Source organism: Triturus cristatus, chromosome 2_2 (assembly GCF_964204655.1).
Source record: "Triturus cristatus chromosome 2_2, aTriCri1.1, whole genome shotgun sequence".
Taxonomy (NCBI): Eukaryota; Metazoa; Chordata; class Amphibia; order Caudata; family Salamandridae; genus Triturus; species Triturus cristatus.
This window is the reverse complement of record NC_140582.1, coordinates 714,588,111-714,614,783: the sequence shown is the minus strand read 5'-3', so window position 1 is coordinate 714,614,783 and position 26,673 is coordinate 714,588,111. Positions and strand designations below refer to the sequence as shown.

The 26,673-nt window shown below is 45.5% G+C and overlaps 1 protein-coding gene across 1 annotated transcript in view; it reads right to left on the bottom strand.

Moving 5' to 3' along the window:
* The window catches only part of SNX25 (sorting nexin 25), an 880,463-nt gene that overhangs the window by 424,362 nt on the left and 429,428 nt on the right, over positions 1-26,673 (bottom strand). Inside the window, exon 5 of the mRNA XM_085641936.1 lies at positions 2,851-3,037. Coding sequence (XP_085498062.1) covers positions 2,851-3,037 — 187 coding nt within the window. The remainder of the gene's footprint in view (positions 1-2,850; positions 3,038-26,673) is intronic.

Sequence of the window (26,673 nt, the reverse complement as noted above, 5' to 3'; positions counted from 1 at the left end):
TTTACTAAGTCTTTAAGTGGCTTCCTATCATGCCACTCCAGCATGATTTGTTAAAAAACGGCAACAGGGCAGTATGTAGGGAAGCACCAAAACCGCCATGCACGCTTTATTCAAGGTAAACTATGCTTCACCTTTTAAAAAATGTTTGTCCCATCAGGCTGCAAGGTAAAGTTTTTTTCCCTTTGATTTAATTTGATGCCCTCCCTCACTTCCCCAAATGTGATTACATGGATGCATGTCTGTTTTGAAGGTATCAACACATGGTATCATTTGCAGAATATTTTTTCTATACTTGAGTTATCTTTTCTTAAAATTTGTATTAATGTTTTTTTACTTTGAGCCATAAAAGCGCTATCATTCAATATGGTGTTCATTTTGTCTCCTAATGTTGAGTGAAGAGTGTTATTGGTACAGCTCCATTTACTAGCTTCATTTTCTGACACTACCCCTTTGCCAGAGTAGAAGGAACAAACATAGGAAGCATATACCTGATTGATTGATTGATCTACATGCTTGCATGCTGAGGGCTTACTTCTCCCCAAAGCTACTGATGGATTGAATCGAGTTGGGCTCGCTGGATATAACAGATTCATACTTAAGGCTTTAACTGGTGGGCAGTAGAGAATATTTTAGCAGGTAGCAGACTGTTCAGCAGAAAGAATACTATGTAAAGTAAAATTTGTGAAAAAAGTACTGATAAAAAAGACCAGACCTTTAACATGAATCTTAATTTGAAATGTGTACAAGGTGCATACTTGTCACACAGGTTGATCATTAGTACACAACAATTAACTTAATTGAAATAGTGTCATAAACATGAAGTCTGTATGTCATATGACTATCGAATTTGGTGGTTTACAGTTTATATTTCTGGGTCAGTCCAACCAAATATTGTCACTTGTCCTTCCTATCCTGAGGTTTGTGATGGCAACAGCTATTGCTTACCGGTTTTCCTGAATTAACACTTTTATTTTGAAACACATCTGATCTTTCAGCTCCCTGGTATTGTCAAATAAATTAGGAAGGGTGTTGTAATGGTGTTTTTGTTTACATTTCATGTGTAGGTATAATTGAGAGGTCGCACCGAACAGTGCTTACATTGTGGCTTTTTAGTTTTGTTTCTTTATAATTGTTTTATATAGCGCAAACTAGACCCGAGACATCGGGAATCAGAGCGCTTTACATGAGCACCAGTTTCGTTACAGAAGGACATATACATTTTTTTTGTTAGCCATGGGGAGATTTCGTGATTTGCCCAGAATCACAGGATGTTGAGCGTCATTGCCAAGACTCAAACCCGTTTCCCCAGCTTCAAGGCCGACCGCCCTAAGGCTACATCCTCTTCAACGTGTTGCTTACCTTTTCCGTGCTCTGTTTCGTTTGAATGAAATAATTCAGTTACAATTCAACATGCTACCCTCAGTACATTCCTGCTTCTGTGACCTATGAGCGTTTGTTTTCGAATACAGTTAACAGTGGACTCTAACCATTGAACTGACCTGCACAGCAGAACGTGAAATCTAAGTATCCCAATTAGTTTCCAACATTGTGTTGCATTCAATGGAAGATATGTTGTAAATACTAATACATTAGGTGCAAACTTTTGAAGGATACTTCAAACCACACGTGGTTGAGTATTCACTTTGCCCTGAGCCGTATCGCAAAAGCAGTGTGAGATTTCTATAAGTCACTAGGCCTTGTGTGAAATGAACTTCTATATATCAATAATCAGCTGGAGGTTTTTGGCACGATAGAGCCAAGCTACACGTTTTGACTCCGTTGGGCTCCAGAGCAAATACGTACTTTTCCCCCTGCAACCCCCCCTGCTACCTGCCATGGGCGGCAATCTGAGGGATAGCCCCGGGCACCAGAAGCTCTAGCTACGCCACTGCCAAAGCTTCTGTTAATAGGAGGAACATGGACCTGAAGCCTGATAAATAATGTTCAGGCCGGTTGCTTTGCTTGACACAGGCTCTCTACCCCAATGAATTCAAGTTTCGTGAAAGTGACTCCATAATGGGAATAAAAAGCAGATTGTCTCCTTCATGTGACAATCTTCTTCAATGAAAAAACAACATTATTTACCCAGTCCCCTCAAGATGTTCTCCAGACATTGGACGAAGAAATGTCAAGTGGATGTCTTGTGCGTTAACAAAGCAACACAATATACCAAGACTACCTGTAACAACCAAAAGTTGAATGAAGTTTTACTCTCCCAGAGCAACCACTGGAGGAAGCTCAATTATTTGTGATTATGTGGTGATAAAGTGAAGTTAGTAGGTTTTTCAACCCTACTTGATAGTTCTGTGGTAAGTATGTGAATTTGAGTTAAGGGGCATTACAAGTCAGGCATTAAGTGTCACAGCATGTAGACTGCCACGTTATAGCTGCATATGGTGAGAAGAGGCGTTTCATAGCTACAACACCTGTTTTTATTGGGCATGGAGCTCAGGATTTGAAGGGACTGGCTAATGCAATATTCTTGTCGAAAGGCAGGGGAGCATAAATCATACAATTGCAAATATACAATCCGGGTAAGGAGATGAGACTTTGTGGTGACATCACATCCATGTGGCTTCTTGGACAAGCTACTGTCAATCATGAGGAAATGAGTTATTGTCAAAGAGAAAACAGGGTTTTACAAAATGTTGTGGCAGTTCAACCTCCAAGGATGATCTAGCAAAAAGATGCTAATTTCAAACAAAAAACATTTACAATATGCATTTTGCATGCTGCTGTTGAAATTTTGGGAGTGCATTTGATGATGGAAATATATAATTTGACTCTTAAAAAGTGAAAACTTGCATAGCTATATTAAAGGAAAATTTGCTACAAATGAATATCAGGTACCTGAGCTGTTTGAGGAATTCAATGTCAGAGCTGCTGTTAATGAGCTTGATAAACTCCTCGTACGAAGGCGCGTATGTGTAGGCCTTCTTGTGATGCTCATTCACCTGTTCTCTGTACTCCAACTGGGCGAGCAGCATTTGATTAATGTAATCTGGATCACTCAGCAACTCCACCACAGGCTTCAGCACTGCGAATAAAAACACAAAGAAGCCATGTCAAATTGTTGACAAACAAAGCGTGTATCGAAAAATCAGAATAGCTGCATGAATGACTAATAGCCATCAAGTCAATAGAATAGATTAAACAAATGGGGGATGGGAGCACACTGTCTCACCTCCCAGCACAGTTCTCCCCTTAGCATTGTGGTAAATGCAGTTCACAGTGATTTCTTACTTGAATTTTAGCTGTAGTGGTTCACCAAAGTTGGTGCAGGTTAGTGCTGTGAATCTCTAGACACATGTGTTTCTGGATATTATCCGTCTTCAGTAGAGATAAAAAACAAAAGTTCCTTCTGGGGTTGCTGGAAAGGCTGCCATAGTCTCTCAGGTCTCAGTACCTCTCTCTGGCGCACAGGTGCATCGCCAAGAGCTCGTCAGCTCAGTGGCTCAAGGGAGCCTTTTCAAACAAATGGGGGATGGGAGCACACTGCCTCACCTCCCAGCACAGTTCGCCCCATAGCATTGTGGTAAATGCAGTTCACAGTGATTTCTTACTTGAATTTTAGCTGTAGTGGTTCACCAAAGTTGGTGCAGGTTAGTGTTGTGAATCTCTAGACACATGTGTTTCTGGATATTATCCGTCTTCAGTAGAGATAAAAAACAAAAGTTCCTTCTGGGGTTGCTGCAACCCTACACAACCCTACACACATACCTACTCCCTGCTGACGAGAGGCAACTACCTCGAAACACGTGTCCAGGGATGGCTAATGCGACACTTATTTTCATTTTAAACTTTTGGCATAGGCGTACCCGCCGACGCTACTTCATGGACCACAATTCTTTGGGGTAACACGCTGGTAGGACTAGCAGAGTGCGGCCAATCGGATTTTTGTTTACATTCAGGCTCCCTTGAGCCGGTGGGGCTGACGAGCCCATGTCTACGCACCTGCGCGCCTTGAGTGGTACTTTACCTGAGAATATTTTTTGGCAGCCTACGCAGCAACCCTACACACATACCTACTCCCTGCTGACGAGAGGCAACTACCTCGAAATACGTGTCCAGGGATGGCTAATGCGACACTTATTTTCATTTTAAACTTTTGGCATAGGCGTACCTGCCGACGCTACTTCATGGACCACAATTCTTTGGGGTAACACGCTGGTAGGACTAGCAGAGTGCGGCCAATCGGATTTTCAATAGAATAGATTACTTAATTGTTAGATTTTGATAATCACTGAAACCATATCCAGCCCACTTTATACTTGACCTCATATGCGACAATCTATGTCTTTTGTAGTACAAGTCTCTGATGCAATAATGTAAGTGTGCAAAATGTGACCACATCAGAGTAATTCAGCCTTTTTTAAGATTCATAATAAATGGCAATGTGATAGACTGAGGCCTTACTTGCACTTGTGGAAGTTACATTATAGCCCGGTGCCTACCTACAGAAATTACTGCGTCAAGCAAAAATATCTCAGCAAGGTCTGCACAATGCTAGACTCTCAAAAGAGCAAAGGTTGTGGATATCCAAATCCAGTTAAGGAGGTGTTGATTTCACAATCGGAGCTCTACCCTGGAAAAGGCTTGTTTTGAACCCTGGCCATCTAGAAACTCGCCTTAGAAGGCACAGGCGCACAGCGATATAGTATATATCCATTGAAAGAAATGGATCAGTGCCATAATATTGCAGGCACGCCACATGAGTCTTATGGTGATAAACTCCTCTACAAATCACGGGTGCTTCCATGAGTACTTCATGGAATCGAATTGTGAAGCTATTGGTAAGTAGTATCAAAAGTTATAGTAAACAGAAAAACTGTTTCAATAAAAACATTAGGAAACCAATAATGCACTTCAGTCTAAGAGCTGTTGATTTGTCACCGTGAAAAGTTTTACCTTCTGGCTTAGAAACTTTTCTTGAGTGCGAGGACCTGCAGAGAAGCAAAACTGAAAACTGGGGCATAAGGCATTATAAGAGTTCAGAGAATGCCTGGTGAGACATCCTGCTGTAAAGCATAGCACCAAAAAGGTGAAAAATGTTTAAGTGGTCTACGAGGTTAATTACTTCTAAGTGCCGTCTTATACAAAGGTTTTCTGTAACACTCTTAGAATGATGAAGTCTTCAAATTTCTGGGACCCATTCTCCCAACTCCAATCAATGGTTTCCAGTTCTAGGGGGCTCCCTGCAGCTTCAGTATATGTCTACAGGAACAATTCAAGTTCCAGTTGGTCCTCAGGAATGCTCCTGACATTACTGTACTACTGCTGCTGCTGAGGAGGGACTACGTCGCCCAGCAGTCTCATGCCCGCACCTGGCCCAAGGAGAGAGAGGGCCTCATCGCGTATATAAGTGCTTCTCTCACCAGTGGAGCGGGACTCATGCATGCCCCGGTGGAGACTGAGCCAAGACCGGGCCCATCTGCGCCAGGCTAGGCTGGGTCACCCCTTTTGGCTCCAACATGTACTATGTATGAAACTACTTCCTGGACACAGTCAGCAGTCCATAGCTGAGCCGGCAAACTTTTGGATTGCTTATCGCCCTTTGCTACTGACCACCTTATTGACTGATATCAGAGGGAATGTGGGATTGCAGCAGTTGAGCAACTTTGATCTAAATCCCTTAGTCTTTGCATCTATACCTCGTATACTTATGGTTTTGTGACTCATTTGTATATATTTATTCCATTTCACTTCATCCATGTATTTGTTATTGTAAGCTTGCCCACCGACCCTGACAAGAGTCTAGAAACTGCCTTGACACTGCAGCTAGCCCCAATCATTAATTATAAAGGCTGGAAGTAGTTCTAAGGGCCCAACATTTTAATAGCTCGAGTGATTCGACCCACCCGTGGTCCCGCTAACATACGACAGTCTCTGAGCCCAATAGTAAGTCACACCCTTGATGTTAAACAAAAAAGTAACTGACTATTAGGGCTTTCATCTCCCTCTTAAATTTCGGCAATTAATCTCTTGCTTTGAGAGTACGTTCCTGGCGCCTGAAGAGGTGCCCGAGTTGACTTCCAAACATTGGAAAAGGGGAAACGCAAAGCCGTGGATAGTTCTGCTGAGGCAGGGAAGGCCAAGAAACAAGCCACAAAAGCAGGAGAAAACTGTACTCTTGACGAGACGGATGTTTTAATCGAGAAAGTAGAGGGCATGCTGAGCGATAGAGAGAAAGGGAGTAAGTCAGCTAAGAATAAAAGGATACATGTGGAGATTAAGTCTTACTTAAGTATACCACGCATAAGATCTAGTGAGGTTCAGTTAGCTGGCCCTCCCGTGCTCAAAAATGGTATTGGGGTGTCAACAAGGGAACCCCCGCCCATGGAAGCTCACCAAGGAAGGAGGCCGACAACCAAACAACCCCTTTTTTGATTAATATAATGTGTAAGAGTAGATTCCTAGCCCTGAGAACAGGAGAGGGCCCTATGACTCTGACTGAGCCAGGGCAAAGAGACCTTGTAACTACTCTAAACCAACAGACAGGAGGCAGCATGGTCGAGGCACATTTGATCCATTTGAAGGCTGAGATAGTAGGGTTAAAAAAGACTATCACTATGCTGACATTACTGAATAACCTTACAAAGGAGGGGAGGATTAGACCATTCTGATCCATCAGTAGTGCTCAATATGACCCCCAGATGGCTGAGACTTCTAACAAACCACCTAATCAAAGAATAGCCAACCACTTATCAACTGAGTGAATCAGGGTCTTCAGCGAAATCATTAAATCTAGCAGAGCTCATTTTAAACAACTGGGGGGACATTAAAGGAGCTGGGATATAAGCATCACACGTACCCAGGCGCCAAGGCACTTCCAGAACATGAAGACAATCACAGTTAACCCTCCTAGGTAAGAAACACAGGTTCTCAGTCTCAGTCCTCTGACCCTGAAGGGAACACCTGCAGCTCTATGGCCCTAAGCAAACAGGGAGATGGGTGATAGTGGCTGCCCGGGTAAAAAAATCTTTATTGATAAATGTTCCTAAACTGATGCCCAGGATCTTCGAAAATAAAGACTCATTAGTCAATAAAATCATCCACTGGCTGCAATATGTCCGTAATTGTAGATCGGTAATAAGAGTGGACATTGTGGCAGTAAAAATGTATACAAACAAACTCAGTAGTAATAACTACATAGGTGTAAGATTTGCAGCCAATTCTATAGACCCAATCAAACAATAGGTCAGCTCGTGAAAGGCTCTCCCCTTAAGAAAACCCTTCTGATTAGCATGTAGGAGACCACACATCACACCGCCAAGCCAGATTTACTAGTTTTGATTGTCCTTCAACTTCAGGCTGTTCGATACACCTACTGAGCGAGCTATAAGGCGCCTCTGGCTGTGGTAAAGATGGATGCCACAAAAGCATTAGATCGAGTGAATTGGATTTATCTGCAAGCCATGCTCAAGCACTTTAATTTGGGGAGAATTTCTGTAGGACGCTATAGCTGATTCATCAGAATCCTAGTCCTAGAGTTTTGGTAAATGGGAGTTTGACTTTATCCTTTAGGATAACAAGGCAGGGGTGTCCTCTATCTCCTTTACTGTTCAATTTGTATATTGAACCATTAGCAAGCAAAATATAGCTGTAATGCTTGGCAAAAAACCAATATTAATGACAATGAACAAGCCAAGTATATGATTTCTCAAGCCCTTGTGGCCAGTTTCGAACCCATCAAACATATGAAGTCAGGCACATCTTATTTCCTCTCAACACATTCAGACTTTTTTGAAACCCTAAAATCTGTCTTTAGGACATCATTCTAAGATGCCGCAGGGCAAAAATATCTCAGGTCTCTATCTTACAAAATATTGTAGGGTGACAAAAGGGGGTCTTGATTGCGGCCATAAAAGTGGGTGACAAGACAACAATAAACCAAGCACGGAAGGCCTATAAGACAACTTTGATCAACTCCAAGAATAAAATGGAAAGCAGTCCAGTGGGTTGACCTGATTGAAGCACTTAAAAAAATAGAATTATTGCCACTTGCAGCAGGCCAGGAGTACTACCACCAGACTAATTTCTCCCAGCGAACCAATGGGAAGCACATTTGTGTACCCTATATGAAGCAAAAGATAATGTCAGACTAGGACTGCAGTTTAATAATGACCATAGACCGACCAGATCCTTGGGTTCATTCCCTTGTTTAGGTGTCACTTCACTTGTCTTCACCTTTAAAGAAACTGAGCTAGTTCTTTTACAAAAGAAAAAAGAAAAAGTCCCCAGTCCTGATAGCATCCCAGGGGACTTATTCCACTCAGAGTCTGCTATATGGTTTCCCTACTTGAACACACTTAGCAATGCCATAGCTAGGGGGGGGGTGAAATTCCCGAAATATGGTGTGGGCCATCAATATAACTATCCACAGGCACTTCCGGTCCTGCTGCGTCACCTGGACCGTTTTGGGGAGGCGTCGGGACTGAGAATAAACCGCAGCAAATCTCTTATATTCCCGCTTTCGGGATTTGATGCAATGCCCTGCGAGGACCTGCCGGAGCTGGGGTTGCGCTGGGAACGTGTGAGTTTCCGGTATTTGGGTATTCAGGTGGCCGCCACGGAGGAAGTGGCGCTTGCACGGAACATGGACCGAGTGCTCACCTCACTGAGGCAATCTGTGACGTTTTGGAACGCCCTGCCGTTGTCTCTAATGGGACGCCTGTCTGTGGCCAAGATGGTAATGCTGCCACGGACCTTGTACGTCCTGCAGAACGCGCTATGCCCTCTCCCTCCTAGGGTTTTCCGGACCCTTAATTCACTACTGACCTCCTTGCTCTGGGCGGGGGGACGCAGTAGGGTGGCCCTCCGGACAGTCGTGCGAGCCTATGACGAGGGGGGATTGGAGGCCCCACGTTTCGATTCATATTATTATGCAGCGCAGCTCCTCCCGGCAGCCCGATGGTTTGCGGACACGGATGTATGGGAGACGCGATTGCTGGCGGGCAGGGCCACGGCGACGGACCTTCAATTGGCCTTGATGAGGGGGTCGGGGGCGGACGCCGCGCTGCCCTACGTTGTGACACACACGGCGCGGGTATGGCAGCGGTTTGTCGAGCGGGTCCTGGGTAGGGCGCCCTTCCATAGGGATTTACCGATCTGGATCCTGGCCCCCATGGTGGAACTAGAGCGCCAGGTGTCATACCGGGACTGGAGAGAAGGGGGCTGTGAAGTGTTGGCAGATCTGTACCCCTCGGAGACCTTTCTGTCATTCGAGCAGGCGGAGGAATTTTATGGTCTTCGGGGGGGACAATACCTACATTACCAAGGGCTGCGAGCGGTGGTGCGTTCGGTCTGGCCGCAGTGCCCGGAGATGCCCCCGATGACGCAGACTCTTAATGTAATCATTGACGTGCGGCTGAGGCCGTAGACTAATTGCATTGTTATACGCGGCGATGAAACGTGATTCGGCTCCCCCGGAGCCTCCGGCGTGGGCGGCCTGGGAAGCGGATTTGGGTGAGCCTTTGGACCAGGGTCAGCGAACGCGAATCGGAGCCTTGACAAGGAAATTATCCTGTAACGCGCGGTTTAAGCTCACCCATTTTAATTTTATGCATCGTACTTACCTTACCCCGAAGGCGCTGAGTAGGTTTGGAACGGGCAGGGGGGATGACTGCCCTCGGTGCGGAGCACCGGGGGCAGGATTCTTACACCTGGCCTGGAACTGCCCGCTGGTGGAGGTGTTCTGGGTGGGAGTGGTGGGCCGCGTTGCGGCCGCCACTGGCCTCCGAATCCGGCGGACGCCCCTACACTGCCTGTTGGCCCTGGTTCCCAAACCGCGGAAACGGAGACTAGCCTATAAACTGCTGCAGTTAATGTTGGTTTTGGCGAGGCGTAGGGTCGCAATTACCTGGATGGGTCGAAAGGCCCCAGAGCTCAAGAGGTGGCTCGGGGATGTGAGGGAATGGTCGCTAGCGGAAGAAACGCATATGCAGTGCTCTAGGAGAGACGAGAAGTTGCAGGGGGACCTTCTGGAGTGGCGAGTTCTGTGTATGGAGGGGTTGGCGGAGGAGGGGCATTCGCAGCAGAGTGAGTCGGAGGGAACGAGTGGGGAGCTGTATTCCCCGCTATCTTCGGAGGGGGAGGGGGGAGGTGATGAAGGAGAGGCAGATCCGGGGTGACACGGAGCGGGGCTGACCCGGATACTCTCACGCTATGGCCGGTGGCCTGCCTCACTCCAAGGTACTACATATGTATATGATGGCTGATTGGGACCTGTATGTACTACTTATTTCTGATGTCGGGGGGAGGGGGGTGCAATTTGATTGTTTGTATTAAAACGAAAAATAAAGTTTATAAAAAAAATATAACTATCCACAAGAAGGGAGAAAAGCATAATACTGCAAACTATAGGCTTATTAGCCTTATTGATAACACGCAGAAAATATTTTGCAGGCCTAGCCTCTTCCGGCTGCAGGGCTGGATGGCCAAGCACCAGGTCTTGTCAGACCTCCAAGCAGGTTTCAAAGAGAAAATAAGTACCATTGACTAGGCCTGGGCGGTGAACTTTGCTCCGTTCGCGAAGTTTACAGAGTTTTCTGCACTCGTGGAGTTCAGAAAACTCTGCTTCGCGATGTGCAGCTGAGTTTTTTCCCCGCTCTCGATCGAGCCGTCGCTCGGGTAGAATTTCTACCCGAGCGGCAGGAATACCAGCACAAACTGCAGTTTGCACTGCACTCCGCCACTTCGCTGAGTTTTTGTGAAACTTTGCGGAGTTCCGCGTAGCAAAACTCCACAAACTACGCCCAGGCCTGCCATTGAACAGCTTATGACCATCTGCTGGAAGTACATTACCATTAACAAAGATCATTTCTATGTAGTCTTCATGGACATGAGGGCTGTATTCGATTTAGCACCCGGGGAACATTGCATTCTGTCCATCAATTGTTCTTTTTAAATTTGTCACCCCGAGTGGGACAGGTATGCCCAGATGGGGGTACCATGCTTTCCATGCCACTGGAGTCAGGCTATCATTGCTGATGAGGGGTGAAACCCCGAAACCGGTCCTAGGATGCTTGTTTCCAGTCCAGAGAAGACCTGGCCTGGCAGTTCGGGCTGGACTGTTCCCATTAGGCACAGGGTCAAGACTGATTTGCATATGGCTGGGTTCAAACTGGAATGGCATGGTGAGCAAAAAAACGAGGGATTTAGTCCCAGATCGCTGTACTGGGGTGAATGTATGACATTGTTCTGCATTCTGTTCATCAATTGTTGTTTTTGCGTAGGAAGTATTGGGCAGTATGGTATACAGAGGATCTCCTCCATATTTTATTTAGACTACATACAGGCACACATGCACAAGTGAGATGGAATGCCCAAGGAGAGTTTACAAATAGGATCCCCATTAAGTGGGAGGAGAGTAAGGCAAGGGTGAGTCTTGGGCCCCACGCTGTTCTCTTTGTACATGAATGGCGTGGTGGGGATGTTGAACACATGCCAGCACGGTGCATTAAAGTCTGCAAGTATCAGCACGCCGTCTTGCTGTTTGCTGACGACACTTTCTTGCTATTGCGGGCACCAAGGGGTTTGCAGCAATTGCTGGATTACTTTGTGATGTTTAGCAAGATCAGGGGACTAGAATAATGCTGGAAAGTCTAAGTTTATGTTTTTAAACCTTTACCAAACATTCAGAAACAAATGGTTGTAGACGGGAGAGGTGGCTCTCCAACCTTCTGTCTTCCATGGGGGTTCTTCAGGGTTCACTGGGAAGGGTCCTTCTTTAAAATTGCAACTGCGACTTACCCATTGACTTGAATTGAGCATGGGGTCGCGTTCCCACTCTGCACACAGCCTCCGTGGTGTTCCTGGGCGATTTGCACCCCTCTATTTTAGTATATGGTTTGGTCTCTACCTGGCAACCAATGAGTATTCATGCTACTTACCTGTTTTTATTACAAAGCATTGTGCGCATTGTGTTATATCTCTGGGTAGGAGATATTATTAAGTGTTAGTGAGTGGTCTTGTAATAAATACCTATTTCAATAAATACACTGTGTGGTTCTTTTTCACTTAACCTACACCAATAAGATTAAGATCTGCTAAAACAAGCTGCTTTACACTCCTTCTGCACTAATCCTGTAGGCTGCTCTCCACTGCTACCACTTAGATCGCTTTCTACGGTTGTCGAAGACCACAAAAATCACCATAAGGGTTGTCTGGATTAGTGCAGGGTGCTACACTTGCATAAGCCAGCCTCCTACACCTCTGATACCCTTAAGGTGGGAGCTTAATCTAAAATGGCTTGATTATATTGCTCAATTTAAAATACTGATCTAATAGGTCGGAATTTGGGTAACTCCCCCCACCCTGCTCCTTACAGAGCTGCCCTTGAGGAGCTAATTGCTATAGACAAGAAATGTGCCACATCATAGCTGAAATGAGGCATAGCCCTGTGTAGACTGTTAGAAATAGTGGACGTCTGGAATGACCCAAGTAAGATTAAAAAAGGAATGGCCAACTGGATCAAGGGCGTATATTGGGATTACATTGTTATGGAAGTTTTGCAAGAGCCGAGGTCCGGTGGCCCGACCTATAAGTTTCTAGCACACAATTGCAGCCCCAAATTGGAACAATTTCTAGATAGAATTAGCCCCAGCGGCGCCAAGACCCTCTATGCTCGCTTTAGAATTGGTGCACTACCACTTAAGCTCTTTTCGTCTAAGTGGGAAAAGATGAGTGAGGCAACAGGAGGACACCCCTTCTGTCACAATACTTCGGAAACTGATGCACAGTTTTATTCTTTTGCCCTAGATACAAAAAGCCGGGATCAAAGTGGATACTCCCATGGTGCCATATTCTGGGAGCAAGGCACCATTTGGAGGCCCTACGATTATTAAAATCTGACACATCAGAACCAATTGTCTTTGCCCTGTCAAGAATTCTAAAGTCGGCATGCTACATAGGATCTAGCCTGTGTAGAAATGGGATAGTGATTTTTTAATTTTGTTCCTACAGAATTTTCCTGTGTTTATTTGGTTCCTAAAATGAGGCCCCTTTGTGAATGTTGCACAGACCTGTCCTCGATATATATTTAATCCTAGAATGAACCGATTACTTACACATGCAAGTTGGCTACTATCCTAGGAATCGGGATCTCTTTAGGATTTTTGCTCTTGCCACCCCATAAGTGGCTGAGTACCTACAAGTGGTTTCTTCCCATGTAAGTGTTATCCATAGAACAGCTGCACTAGTCACTTTATTACTGTCCAATTCTCTTCTGGGTGCAAGAATGATAATCATTTACAATTTGTGACATCTGAACGCCATGTTATAATCCCTGGCCTTGTAATACTCCTTGCATTTGATGAGATGGTTCTTTGTTTCTCCTCGTGACTTCATATGTCGTTTGTTTTAATGGGGTGGCTTTTTATCAGTTAACAAGCAAAAAACATAGGGGGGAGTGAAGAGGGGTGAGGGTGGAATCGTCCTCCTCTTATTACTATTAATCAACAAAAAGATCCTAACGCTGCATTATATTATTTCCTTCATTGTCTGAAAGATTACAATTATAATGATGGTGTAGAAAAAGTGTTTAAACCCCTGCAGTTATTCAAAAAAGGGGGAAATCACTTAGTGTTTTAAAATACCCCTCACACACTGAAAACTGATTCAGTGTCATGCTTCATCATTGGGGTCTTCCCGTCCCTCTACGGGGCGGGGTGTTCTACGACCTATGTAGACGCGGGAGCAATTAAATCTGTGAAAGAAGTTTATGTGTAGTGCATAAGGTGGTAGGGTCGGAAAAGATGGTGGTGCAAACATTGAAAGTTGCAGGGCTAGTGGAAAAAATATAATGTATTGCCTTCCCTAGCTGGAAACATTAAAAATGGGGAGATGTAGAGGGTATGCTATTATGTGTAGCCCTCTACTGGGTCAATATGTTTAGAAAACCATCCCCTTGGCTTTCTTCTCAGGATCGTGCGCAATCCCTACACAAATCTTATTTTTCACAACGTACATATGTCTAACAATGTTTAGTACACGTACTGCATGCTTAAAATTGGCATGTAAAAAGACATACCTAGTTGAATGATCTGTAAAGAGAGAACAGAAAAATAAAAGAAAATGAATTAAGAAATGAAACAGTAATACTGTGCTAGAATCACATCACATCATGCAGACTGGACAATTTTGTGGTAAGTACCACTGTGATATATTTTTCTCATGAATATCACTGGGCACTATATTCATTTCTTAGAGTTGGTGCTGTGCTGCCCAATGCTGAATTAAAAATGCTATTCACAAGGTTAGAAACACTTCTCACGATAAGTTTAAAATGAATGTTGAAAAACAAACATTTATAACACACATGATCTCATCCACACACATGTACTGCTACAAAAGCCTGTGATTATTATAGGGCATTGCTCGAATGTATTGTTGTAATTCATTCACAGTATTTTAGTGATTACACATACAATAATCCAATGTAGTTATTGGCTCCGTCGAACGTTTACTGCGCATTCGAAGCCTGTATTTAACTCTCCAGCTAAGTGAGAAAGCGTGCTGAACAAACGGGCATACCTTTAGCAGCCAATTCGTACATCTAGTAGCACGCTAGAAGAAAGACTCATGAAACGCCGTATCATTGGCAGGAAGTGTGGTCTTTTTCACACACCCGAACGGCACAATAAAGGAGGCCATTTTGTTGAAATCACGCTCTAGTGTTTGATCATTTTCATTTGTTCAGTGTGCTTTCTCACCCACCTGGAGAGTTAAATACAGGCGCCAAACGCGCAGTAAACGTTCGACGGAGCCACGGGAAGTTAATACCCGGGAGAGTGTGCAGCTTTGATGATGTAAGAAAGACGATGGCAAGTCTTTAAAACAGCCGCCCTCTGATCCATATCGTGAAAGCAAATCTGTTGAAAAACAGAAAACCTTTAATCTCATCCATTCTTCCTGCAGTGTCTGACTGCAGGCGCCCTCCCCTTCCGTGACAGCTCATGAGGCAATAACTCCATTGAATTAATGTATGTATAAGGTGTAATCACTAAAATACTGTGAATGAATTACAACAATACATTCGAGCAATGCCCTATAATAATCACAGGCTTTTGTAGCAGTACATGTGTGTGGATGAGATCATGTGTGTTAAAAATGTTTGTTTTTCAACATTTGTTTTAAACTTATCGTGAGAAGTGTTTCTAACCTTGTGAATAGCATTTTTAATTCAGCATTGGGCAGCACAGCACCAACTCTAAAGAATGTATATGGTTCCCAGTGATATTCATGAGAAAAATATATCACAGTGGTAATTACCACAAAATTGTCCAGTCCACATGATGGTGATGTGATTCTAGCACAGTGCATTACGGTTTCATTTCTTCATTCATTTTCTTTTATTTTTCTGTTCTCTCTTTACAGATCATTGATAAATGCCAACTAGGTATGTATTTTTGCATGCCAATTTTAAGCATGCAGTACGTGTACTAAACATCGTTAGGAATATATACATTGTTAAAAATAAGATTTGTGTAGAGATCGCGCACGGTCCTGAAGAAGAAAGCCAAGGAGATGTTGACCCAGTAGAGTGCTACACATAATAGTATACCCTCTACGTCTCCCCATTTTTAATGTTTCTAGCTAGGGAAGGCAATAAATTATATTTTTTCCACTAGCCAGGCAACTTTTAATTTTTGCACCACCATCTTTTCTGACCCTACCACCATATGCACTACACATAAACTTATTTCACAGATTTAAGTGCTCCCGCGTCTACGTAGGTCGTAGCACGCCCCGCCCCGTAGAGGGACAGGAAGACCCCAATGATGAAGCATGACACAATCAGTTTTCAGTGTGTGAGGAGAATTTTAAAACACTTAGGGGCCTATTAGGATGGCGGTGCTGGGACCAGCCGCTAGTGGTGCGGCGGTCCCGCACCGGCAATTAGGATATCACCACCACCGTGGCGGTGGCATCCCCTATTCCCAGCATTGTGGTGGGCGGTGCTCACAGCACATAAAAAAATCTTGGTCGAATTTATTAGACGAGTGAACTGAATGTGTTCATCTATTAGGCAATATGACGCTCTACCATCATTGTGAAGTTGATTTATTGTTGTTTATTTCATAGAAATTGAGCCCCTGAGGAAGAGCCCAACGGCTCGAAATGCATTGGGCAATCATAACAAATGTATTGAAATCACAATCTCTATAATTTCTTCAATTTGAATCTACAAAATGAACACTTTGGACATCCAATGAATAAAATTGAGATGAACCTGTAACAAAGTATCGCCTTATTCTTCAATGCAAAGCAAAAAGTGAAATTCAAATTTTTAACAAGAAAAGAAATTCATGTATATATGTTGAATATTCATAAAGGTATTTGATACCTGAGAGCAACAGTGCGTAGAGGTAGGGTCCTACAAACCCTGAAATTGGTGATGGAGAGAAGGCACCATTTCATCTTGTGTTAGTTCTGTATGAGGAATTTGATTGATTATTGAACCAAGCCGATGAATATGGTTTGAAGTTGTTCTTTTGATAACTGACCCAACTGAAGATGATTCAGGCTCTTTGATTCCTATTTGTTTGAAGCTGGTTTGGTTTATAAGACATTTGGAGAGGCAAAGATACAATCATGTCAGTAGCCCAGACTAAGAAAGGCTGTGCAGATGAACAAGAGTTATTATTTGTAGTAGGGATAAATGTGAACACATTCCTTAAGAGCTTTACACTTGTACACTGCAGTTAGGGCAACTCTGTAATCTTGTATGGATGGAAGGATACCCCTATCAAACCTTATCACAAGATTTTCTTTTCCCTCAGAAACTGGAAAGGACTAGTCAGAGAGTGGTGCCATGTGTCTAGCATGTAGAGAGGATCGAAGGAGTGAAGGTTTCTACAGAAGAATAAGTTACTTACCTTTGGTAACTATTTTTTGTTGGATTCTCCACCTGGAAACTTCTCACCTTATTAATCTCCTTCAGGTGGCTGAACAGATGTAAACATTCGGCAATAGATCTCCGGAGCCAGTTGGTGGTGCTGTGGCCCACAATTCACTTCGACTCCTCCCCAAATGTGAGATCACAGAGCCAGCTTTGGTGGCGTCTGGTACTTTGACTTCAGTTACAGTGCTCCCCCCCCACCCCCACTGTTAGAGGCAGAGACAAACTTAAACCAAACAATATGATGCAAAAACCCTAATTCCAAAAGCAAGATTAGCTTAACAGCTCCTATTCAAAACAGGTAGGTTTGCCGGCTGATGAGATATCTGCAGGTAGACCGAGTATCCACCACAAAGCTTATTACCAAATGTAATTATTTTTTTTTTCTAATGGATAATTCTACCTGCTGCTCACCTCATGAAACAATACCAACGCAGAATACAATGTCTGCAAACAGAAATGGTCAAAATATCAGAATCACAGAAAACAGGCAAAACCAGCAAATGCAATACTAACAAACAAGAAGTGAATCCCGGAAAACATTTTTTCATAAACACTGTAGAGACAGGTAGCATCCCAAACCAGACAAATCTAAACAGGATGAATGACCAAATCAGTGGAGCACACCCATTTCTCCCTAGGCAACAGCTGACATCCGCAACAAAGCATGCAGTAATCCTTTCTCTATACTGATTCCTATTAAATACATAGAATAATGACCACCAGGCTCAGTATTTCATTAAAGTATATTGTATTGTTCAATGAATGACTTACATATAATGGCTGAGGCACCTCAGAAAAACTGCCCATGCCACTATCACCTTCAAACAGTAAATAATTATCCACCAGGTGCAGGGAGCCAGTGGGGCGCAGCCATTACTACCTCGATTTGAGAGAGGGACTCTCAAATTACAGTGCTTCAAAATGTGCCCCAGCACTCTATATTTTATATAAGTGTAATGTCAGGCACAGCACATTCAATTACTACTAAAGTCCAATCTCATATAATATGCTAGTATACCATCTGAGTTTTAATATTCTGTGTTCTGTCAAAAGATTATATCCAAAGAATTTTTGATGGTCCACAATTCAGATAAACATATGACCTTTTTTTCGTAAATGTATCTTCAAAATACAGTTTTGCTTGATAGGGAATTGTTTTGTGCGATCCAGATACAATGACAATCCACATTTTTGATCTAGACGGTGGAGCCTCACCTCCTCCTTGCAATGACGCGGGGGCGGAAAGAAGGTGAGCAAAGTGATGGTTTGTACGATGTGGAAAGAGGTAACCACTTTGGGAATAAAAGAAGGCCTAGTTCGAAGTACAACCTTGTCCGGATGGACAACAAGGAAAGGAGGCTTAGAAGATACGTGCCTGAAGCTCACTCACCCTGCGAGCAGAGGTGATGGCGACCAGAAAAGCAGCCTTTAAGGTCAAAAGTCTCAGTGGGCAATTATGTAGTGGCTCAAAAGGAGAAAACAATAAGGTAGGTTAAGACGAGATTCAAGTCCCACTGGGGCATTACAAAAGAAACAGGAGGAAAGAAGTGAGTAATGCCTTTAAGAAACCTATTTAAAAAAGGGGACTTGAAATAAGAAAGTTGATCAGGAAGGCGCAGAAAGGCCGAAATGGCCAAAAGATAGCCCTTAAGGGTGCCCAGAGTACAGCCCTGCTGGGCCAAAGAAATTAAAAAGAGGAGAACCTTAGAAAAAGGCTCAAAAAGGGATCCGCAGCCTTTGCTGTGCACCATGCCACAAATTTGTTCCATCTACAGGCGTATACTGTTTTAGTAGAAGGACGCCTGACTGCCAAGATAAGACTTCAGACTTCAGGAGGAAGGTCAAAAGCTGTCAACTGTCGCCGCTCAATCTCCACGCAAGGTGGTGGAGACTTTGACAAGATCCGGTGGAGGACCGTACACTGCTGCTGCGACAGAAGATCCTCCCGAAGAGACAGTCTGATCAGAGGATCGATGGCCATGCTCAAGAGCTCGAGATACCAGACTCTTCGTGCCCAATCTGGAGCCACGAGAATGATTTGGGCACAGTCGCGCTTGATCTTCTTCAGCACTCTGGGCAGAAGTGGTTTAGGCGGAACGGCGTATAGAAGACCCCAAATCCACTCATGATGAAAAGCGTAGCAGAGCGAGTGCCGCCCTGGAATTTCCAAGGTGCAGAACTGCCGACATTGCATGTTCTTTTGGTGACGAACAGATGTACCCAAGGCTCTCCCCACTGCTGAAAGAGACCTTGCACCACCTCCAAGTGAAGACGCGATTCGTGATCCATCATGCACCTGCGGCTGAGTTTGTCCCCCCTGGCATTCAGAGAACCTGCCAGGTGTTAGGTGTTGAACCACTAGGGACATGCCCTGATGTTCCAGCCAGGTCAAAAGGCGAAGAGCCTCCTGACATAGGGTCCACGACCCCATCCTGCCCTGTTTGCTGCAGTACCACATGGCTGTGGCGTTGTCCATGAACACCTGCACTACTCATCCTCTGACAGATGGAAGGAGTGCCTTTAGTGCAAGACGAATCGCCCGGAGCTCCAGAACGTTGATGTGGAGCCCAGATTCCTCCGATTTCCGCCTCTCCAATGTGGCCGCCCCATCCCAGGAGTGACGCATCTGTCACCACTGTGATCTCTGGTTGGTGTAGGGAGAGGGATCTGCCGTTGACCCAATCTTGGTCCGTTAGCCACCATTTCAATCTATGTGCAGTGTTCTCCGAGATGTGGACGCAATTGGAAAGATGCCCCTGGTGCTGTGTCCACTGGAACTTCAGGTCCCACTGCAGAGCCCGCATATGCCACCTGGCATGATCCACTATCTTGATGTAGAAGGCCATAAGGACCAGCAGCCTCAGAGTCATTCTCACTGATGTCCGGGATAGAGGCTGAAACATCGTTATCATAGCTTGAATATCCCGGAATCGCTGCTCGGTAGGATAAGCCCGAAACTGCGCTGTATCCAGAACTGCTCTGATAAAAAGGAGCTTCTGATAGAGAATCAGTTGTGACTTCGGCACATTGATAGTAAACCCCAGCAAGTGCAGGAGGTTCACCGTAGTCTGGAGGTGGGAGACGACAGCCAGGGGAGAGCCCGCCTTCAAAACCCAATCTTCGAGACAGGGGAATACTGGGACCCCTGATCTGCGCAGATGAGCTACGACCACCGCATTCACCTTCGTGAACACCCGAGGGGCGCTGGTACGGCCAAAGGGGAGCACGGTAAACTGAAAATGCTCGTGGCCTACCGTGAACCGTAGGTAATGCCTGTGGGCTGGCAGGAAGAGGATGTGGAAATAAGCATCCTGCAAGTCCAACGCTACCATCCAGTCGCCAAGGTCGAGGGCAGACAGGACCTGAGCTAATGTCAACATTTTGAACTTCTCCTTGGCATACCGGAGATCCAAGATAGGTCGCATGCACTTGTTCTTCTTGAGTACCAGGAAGTAGTGAGAATAACAACCACGACCTACTTCAGGCACAGGGACTCACTCGATAGCTCCCTTGGCCAAGAAAGCTGTAACTTCCTGACAGAGAAGGGCCAAGTGATCCTTCGAAATTGCAATTTTGTTTTAGTGGCATGGATGGTGGGGTAGTCTCGAAGGGGAGGGAGTAGCCCCTTTGGACTATCTGCACAGCCCACCTGTCCGAGATGATGTTGTGCCAGTGGGGTTGGTGATGGCGAATCCTGCCGCCCACTGGCAACTGGTGGCCCTGAAAAGTCGGATTAGGAAGGCTTGGAGGCAGCTGCGGGGGGATGGAGGGGGGTGGTGGATGGACATGCCCTCTGGCCCCCGGACCCACAACGCTGGGTCCCACGTCCCCGGCCGAGTAGAGGCTGGGTGGCTAGTGCGGCCCTGTGGCTCTGCGCGGAACGTGACGGGGCACCCCTTCTTTTGCCACGAAAGGAGCAAAGGGCAGACTGCATAGGGCGAAAAGTAGCTGCAAGGCCCAAGGACCTGGCCGTAGCCATAGAGTCCTTGAAGGGCTCGAGCACGCTGTCTGCATCGCCGCCAAACAGACAACGGCCATCAAAGGGTATCTCCAAATGGGCAGTTTGGACATCCCCGGAGAAGCCATGCGTAGCGTTTCAGGGCTACTGATATGGAAATGATATAGAAATTGTCCTACCAGCGAGTCGGCAGTGTCCAGCCAACACCAGATGGTTAACTTCGCTGCTTCTCAACCCTCGGCAACAGCGTAGGTGAACACGGCCCAGGCCTCCTCTGCGCACTATGGCAGCACTTGCCCAACCGTGTCCCACACATAATGTGTGTAACGGTCCAAGAGACGTGTACACCTACCGCAGTCCTAAGCTGGCGGAAGAAAACACCTTCTTCCCAAAATGGTCCAGATAGATTCCCTATCTTGAGGAGCTGTAGGGAAAGTGCTTCCTTTTGAAGATGAGGTTTGGACCACCAAGCTCTCGGGGGCAGGGTATTGGGAAAGAAAAATTGGGTCACCCGGTGCCTGGCGGGGGTCCTTTGCTCACTTTGCCACTGGATTCAAGCTAGCCTGGCTGATGAAGGGTGTTACCCAGAAACCGATCCCAGGATGCTTGTTTCCAGCCCAGGAAAGACATGGCTTGTCAGTTCGGGCTGGACTGTTCCCATGAGGCACAGGGTCAAGACTGATTTGTATATAGCTGTGTCTGAACTGGGGTGGCAAAGTGAGCTAAAGAACGATGATGGATTCAACCCAGATCTGTGACGGGGGTGAGTGTTTCCAATGTTCAGCACTCAGTCCATCAGCTCCTGGTGTTTGCTTTGTGTCGGGCGATCAGCCTATCCACAGGAGCCCCTGTGCTGGGTTTAGACCAGGAACCCAGAAGGACGTTAGTGAGGGCCTCATTGAAAGGCAACAAGGGCTCCGAAGAGGCTACTGTCAGCTGAAGCACCTCAGTAAGCAGGATAGTCCTGAACGCCACCGTAGGAAGCTCGAGGCCCAAGGCCTCAGCCGCCCTACACAACACCACAGCGTAGAAAGCTCCCTCCTCTGTAGCCGCGGTAGGGGGAGAAAGCATACCAAGGTCTGGGGAAGTAGCCAGGCCACTGGCATTACCCAACTTCTTTATCCAGTCCGGCTCTTCAAGCTGGTCTGCCAGCGGGTCAACAGCCAGTCCTCCTCACCATACTCTGGCCACCACTCAGGGCGAAAAGGAACGCCATGGTAGGACAGAGGTATAAAAGTACCCTTCGGCGCCCGTACCGGCGTCAACCGACGCTAGTCTTTCTCCGTGTCCAATTCGTGGGGGAGGCCGGGGTTGACGCTGGCCAGGCACACAACCCACGTCGGAGGTGGCAGAGGCGTCGTCAGAGGAATCGGTGCGTGGGAGGTGTTGTGAGGTCGACCGGCACCGATCCGAATCCAGGCCTGGATCCATGGGGGCCCTGCAGCGTAGAGGCCGGAGCGGCCGGCATCGAAGGCCTAGAGCCCCCAGCCGAGTCCGTGAGGGTCCGAAGGCACGCCGGCAGAGTCGGGCTGCACAAAGTTGGAGTGGAGAGCTTCGTAATTGCATGAAGCTGGGCAGTGGATGCTCCAGCTCCCGGGAAGGGAGGGAAGGGAGGAACCGTCCCAGCAGGCTCCGGGCAGAGCCAAACGACGACGACCTTCCGCGTCCCGCCTCGGCTGACAGATGGGGGAGAAGTTGAAGAGCAACAGTGCTTCTTCGCCTTCTTCCTGTGCTTCGACTTACCTGATGATGAAGACTTCGAGGAGGAATGATGGTGGTGACTCCGCGACCAGTCCTCCCTCTCGACTGGGACTTCGAGCGGCGCGGAGCTGACTGCCAGGCCTCCAGATGTTTTTGGGACCACTCTTGCAAAGACTTCGGGTTCATGGCCTGACAGTCGGAGCATGACTTCGGGTCGTGGTCGTGCTTCAGGTACCACAGGCAGATGAGGTGCGGGTCCGTGGCCGACATCAACTTGTGACAGGAGTCACAAGGCTTGAAGCATGTCTGACGATAGGACATCCCTACGTGGACCAGGAGTCAAACTATTCATTAAGATGTTGACTAAAGTCGAAAAAGTGTTAGTCAAAAAGTGACTAACGGTACCGCTCTCTCCGGATCTGCACTGGCTGGCGCAGAAAAAGAAAGCACTGACGTTAGCGTGCAGGGGCAGCGTCTAAGTAGACACCGCAACGTCATTCCGGTGACCATGATGCCAACAACGGATGCGGAGTTGACCGACGCCACCTACCGACGCACAGGGGTACTGCAAAAGAAAAGAGCTCCAGATCAGTCTGACGCCTGGGGGTAATTAAGGTAAGAAATCTATTACGAATAGTCTCTTTCAGATAAAGCTGACAACACCAGAAGACACTCTCCATAAGAACACGCATGATAATGGAAGCACCAGATTGGTCCAAATTGGAATGTGAAGCCCAGGAGGAAGACCTCTGAGCCATGTGAAAAGCTCCAAGGTAGAAGAGTCTCCTCCAGCACTAACAAATTTACATGATGTACACAATCTACACACAATCAAGCAAATACTGGTCATCCCGCCTAATCCACGAACCACCATCAGCTTGCTAGTGCAGCCTCTAAAACACAGTAGAAAACAGCTTCCTAGGACAGGAAAGTCTAAGTTACTACACCTGTGCCTCTTGATGACCCGTTCATCTTTTGCTCTAGAAAGATGTGAGCTATTTAAAAAGAAGTACAGCAAAATCACCAGGGTTACTCAAGGGAAACAGGGGGGCTCCAATAGAGCCTTCCAGCTATAAGGCTTTCAGGAAACCCTTAAATATTGCAATTCCAAAAACAAGGCAGATGGTAAATGTTTTCTGTGAGCAGAGATATCAGCTTGATAACTTTAACGAAACCTAAACTGCAGTCCAGAATGTGCCAAGTACAAAAGATGAGTAGATATTCTTTCTTCTTCTCCTAATGGAAAACAAACGAAGACCTTGTGGTAGGATGCTTTGCTTCTTTGAAAATGACATTCACTCTGCTGCAAGATTCAAATGACGTAAAGTAAAAGCTCACAAGGCCGAACATTAGGCTATAGGATAACATGTTGCCTTCTGATCGGGTTACAAGATCTTGTCTACACAGCTATGTCTTGCGTGCTTTCTGCTATAAGCGAAGCAGGTCTGAGAACCACCTCTGTTGGGGCGATTGCGGGGTTATCAATATCATTTACAGCTCTACAGTTTCAGCTCGATCACATTCGGGCTGAAGGAACTAGATCTGATTGGCATGGGCTGCGGGATTGGAGGGACGTCGGTAGTCTTTCCTTGGTGGACCTTTATGAAAAGTGACACACTCACAGACTTTTTGGGTGTGGTAGACACATTCGATCTCCCCCACCACTTTTTATTATGTGGTACTGTGGCGAACTGTGATGCATGCGGCGTTACAATTGATATACATGACCTCCAGGAAAACCAGGGCGATAATGCCATTTTATCAGCCACTTATACAACAGACATATATTAACAGGACCCCCATGCTCAATGGGCAAATGACATTGCCACCCTGCTTTTGGACAAAGACTAGGACAACATCCTAGAGGTGACTCCATGGGTCTCCATAAGTGCCAGATTTAAAGTGATCCAACTTCATTTCCATCATAAAGCCTACCTCACCCGTAAGAGGATAAATGGAATGCTCCCAGAAGCGTGCAAAGCATGCCCCAGATGTGCTATGGAAGTTTTCGATTCTTTTCATATGACTTGGACCTGCCCAGGGCTCTGCCATTTCTGGGCCGCAGTAACTCGGTTTGTAGCTAGGGCAACTTATAGGCATATACTTAAATCATCAGTGGTGTGGAATTTAATAAAATATCTACTTGCCCATGGAGCAGGTTGCTTCATAAATGTTCTGTAACAAAATCCACTTGCCCATTTGGTGCCATGTAGTGTAGTGACAAATTATGGCAGCAATCTCATTATATAGGAGCTCTGATATAGGATTTCTGATTATGCCAGCGCTCATACCATACTAGTGTTTTAATACTAGCAATCAGCTTATGTTGCCACGTTTCCACAGATCTACATACTGGGGCTGAAGGTAGTGGTAAGCAATAGTTCCAGAGTTAGAATGCCCTTTGGATTCTGTACAAACCTATCAACTTGCATGTTTCAAGGGTTTTCAACAACTCTTCTCTAATCTTTTCCCATACTGAGAAATGCTGGAAATTTACTTCTGACAGTGGCAGGTGTAAACCTTCTTCCAGGGTTGGGAAAAAAGTGGTTGGAGGGAAAGTGAACTTGCATACACTCAGATTTTCGCATGGGCAAATCTACACATGCAGATTTGCTCATGCTAAAATAAGGTTCACAAATACTTTCTAGGAGTACTATTTCTTGCCCTACTTCTGTAAATTGTTGGGAATTCACGAAAGCCGTACAGCTGCACTTAATGCAAGGACATATACCATGGGTGCACTTTTGAAACTTTCTTTAATAAATGGGCCCCTAATTTGGTCTGGCGTTGAACGTGACTTTTGTGTTTATTAAAATTCTGTCTCTCTCTCTGTATTGGCCGGATTAACTGTGAGCAGCATTCTGCTCTTTCACAAGGAGCATATCAGCACACAAAGTTGATTTGTTCAGTGCCAGTAACTACTGTGGCAGTGTGTGCTTTTTGAGACAAAAAAATATTTTTGCATTTTCGAATGTTTGTTATACTGGGGAGGGACTGGCAGCTCCCACACCAATAAGGTTTTACAAAAACCATGCCAAAACAAGTCACACATTGACAAAACTAAAAAGCTGACCACCAATTTCAGACCTACTGGTCCTGCCAATGCTTGTTTAATTTTGGTTCCCATAATCTTACTGAAACTGGTTACACTGATTTACCATTATGAATATTTTTGGGGAAATAGTAGCATGCATGAACATGTTACTTAATGATGCTGCAAAGAAATGGTACCTGAAATTTTACAGTATTTCAGCAAAATGTTTTTTCCCGCTTTCATTTTTTTATGAACATTTTATTTTGAAAGCAAAGAATCATTAATCTTGCTTTCAAGCTTCTGCAAATATTTGCATAAAATCAGAGAGCATTCTGGGAGCATTATACATAGCCTCATATTGCTAAACTTTGAAAATGTTTGTACATATTTTTATACTGGAACAACGGTCAGTAGTGCAGTCGGAGCATAAAACATTTATTTAGAGCGCTCACCCTAATAATAATTAAGCACCCATAAATACAGCATTCACATATGGGCAAAAATATTAACTTAACTGCAGACAGTGCCCTTTCCTAATCCATAATGTGGTACTGCAAACTGGCAGCCAAAGGGTTTGTGCTGTAGGGGGTTGGGCCTACTTGTCCCAAGGACAAAATACACATGAAAACTTGTTGCCCTTGACCCAAAACAATTTGCCCTGGGTTTCGGGCTATAGGAATGCCCCATCCCTGTTACATCTCCAGCTCATTGCCTTCTTGACCTTGTGGCCTGCTATTATACTTATTTAATTGTTTTGCTTTTGGCTAGCATATCACATATAAAAGTTATGGGACTTCTATTACTTTTATCACCAGTCACTTTATCCCTAATGAACATTTTACTTACCTTCTAAAACGCTCTTTCAGGTGGACACTTTATCTAACCGCAGTTTTACTTCAGTCGCACCACGGACGATCAGCTATTAGTGGGGTTCTCTGTGGAAGACAGGCAAGGCAGCAGAAAAGGTCTTCGTCAAGGTGGGTAGTCCTCTGCATCAATATCTGCTACGCACTGGCCAAGAAGCAGACCCTGGAGGGGTTGAGGGCCATTCCACTAGGGCCAAACCTGTTACTCCTG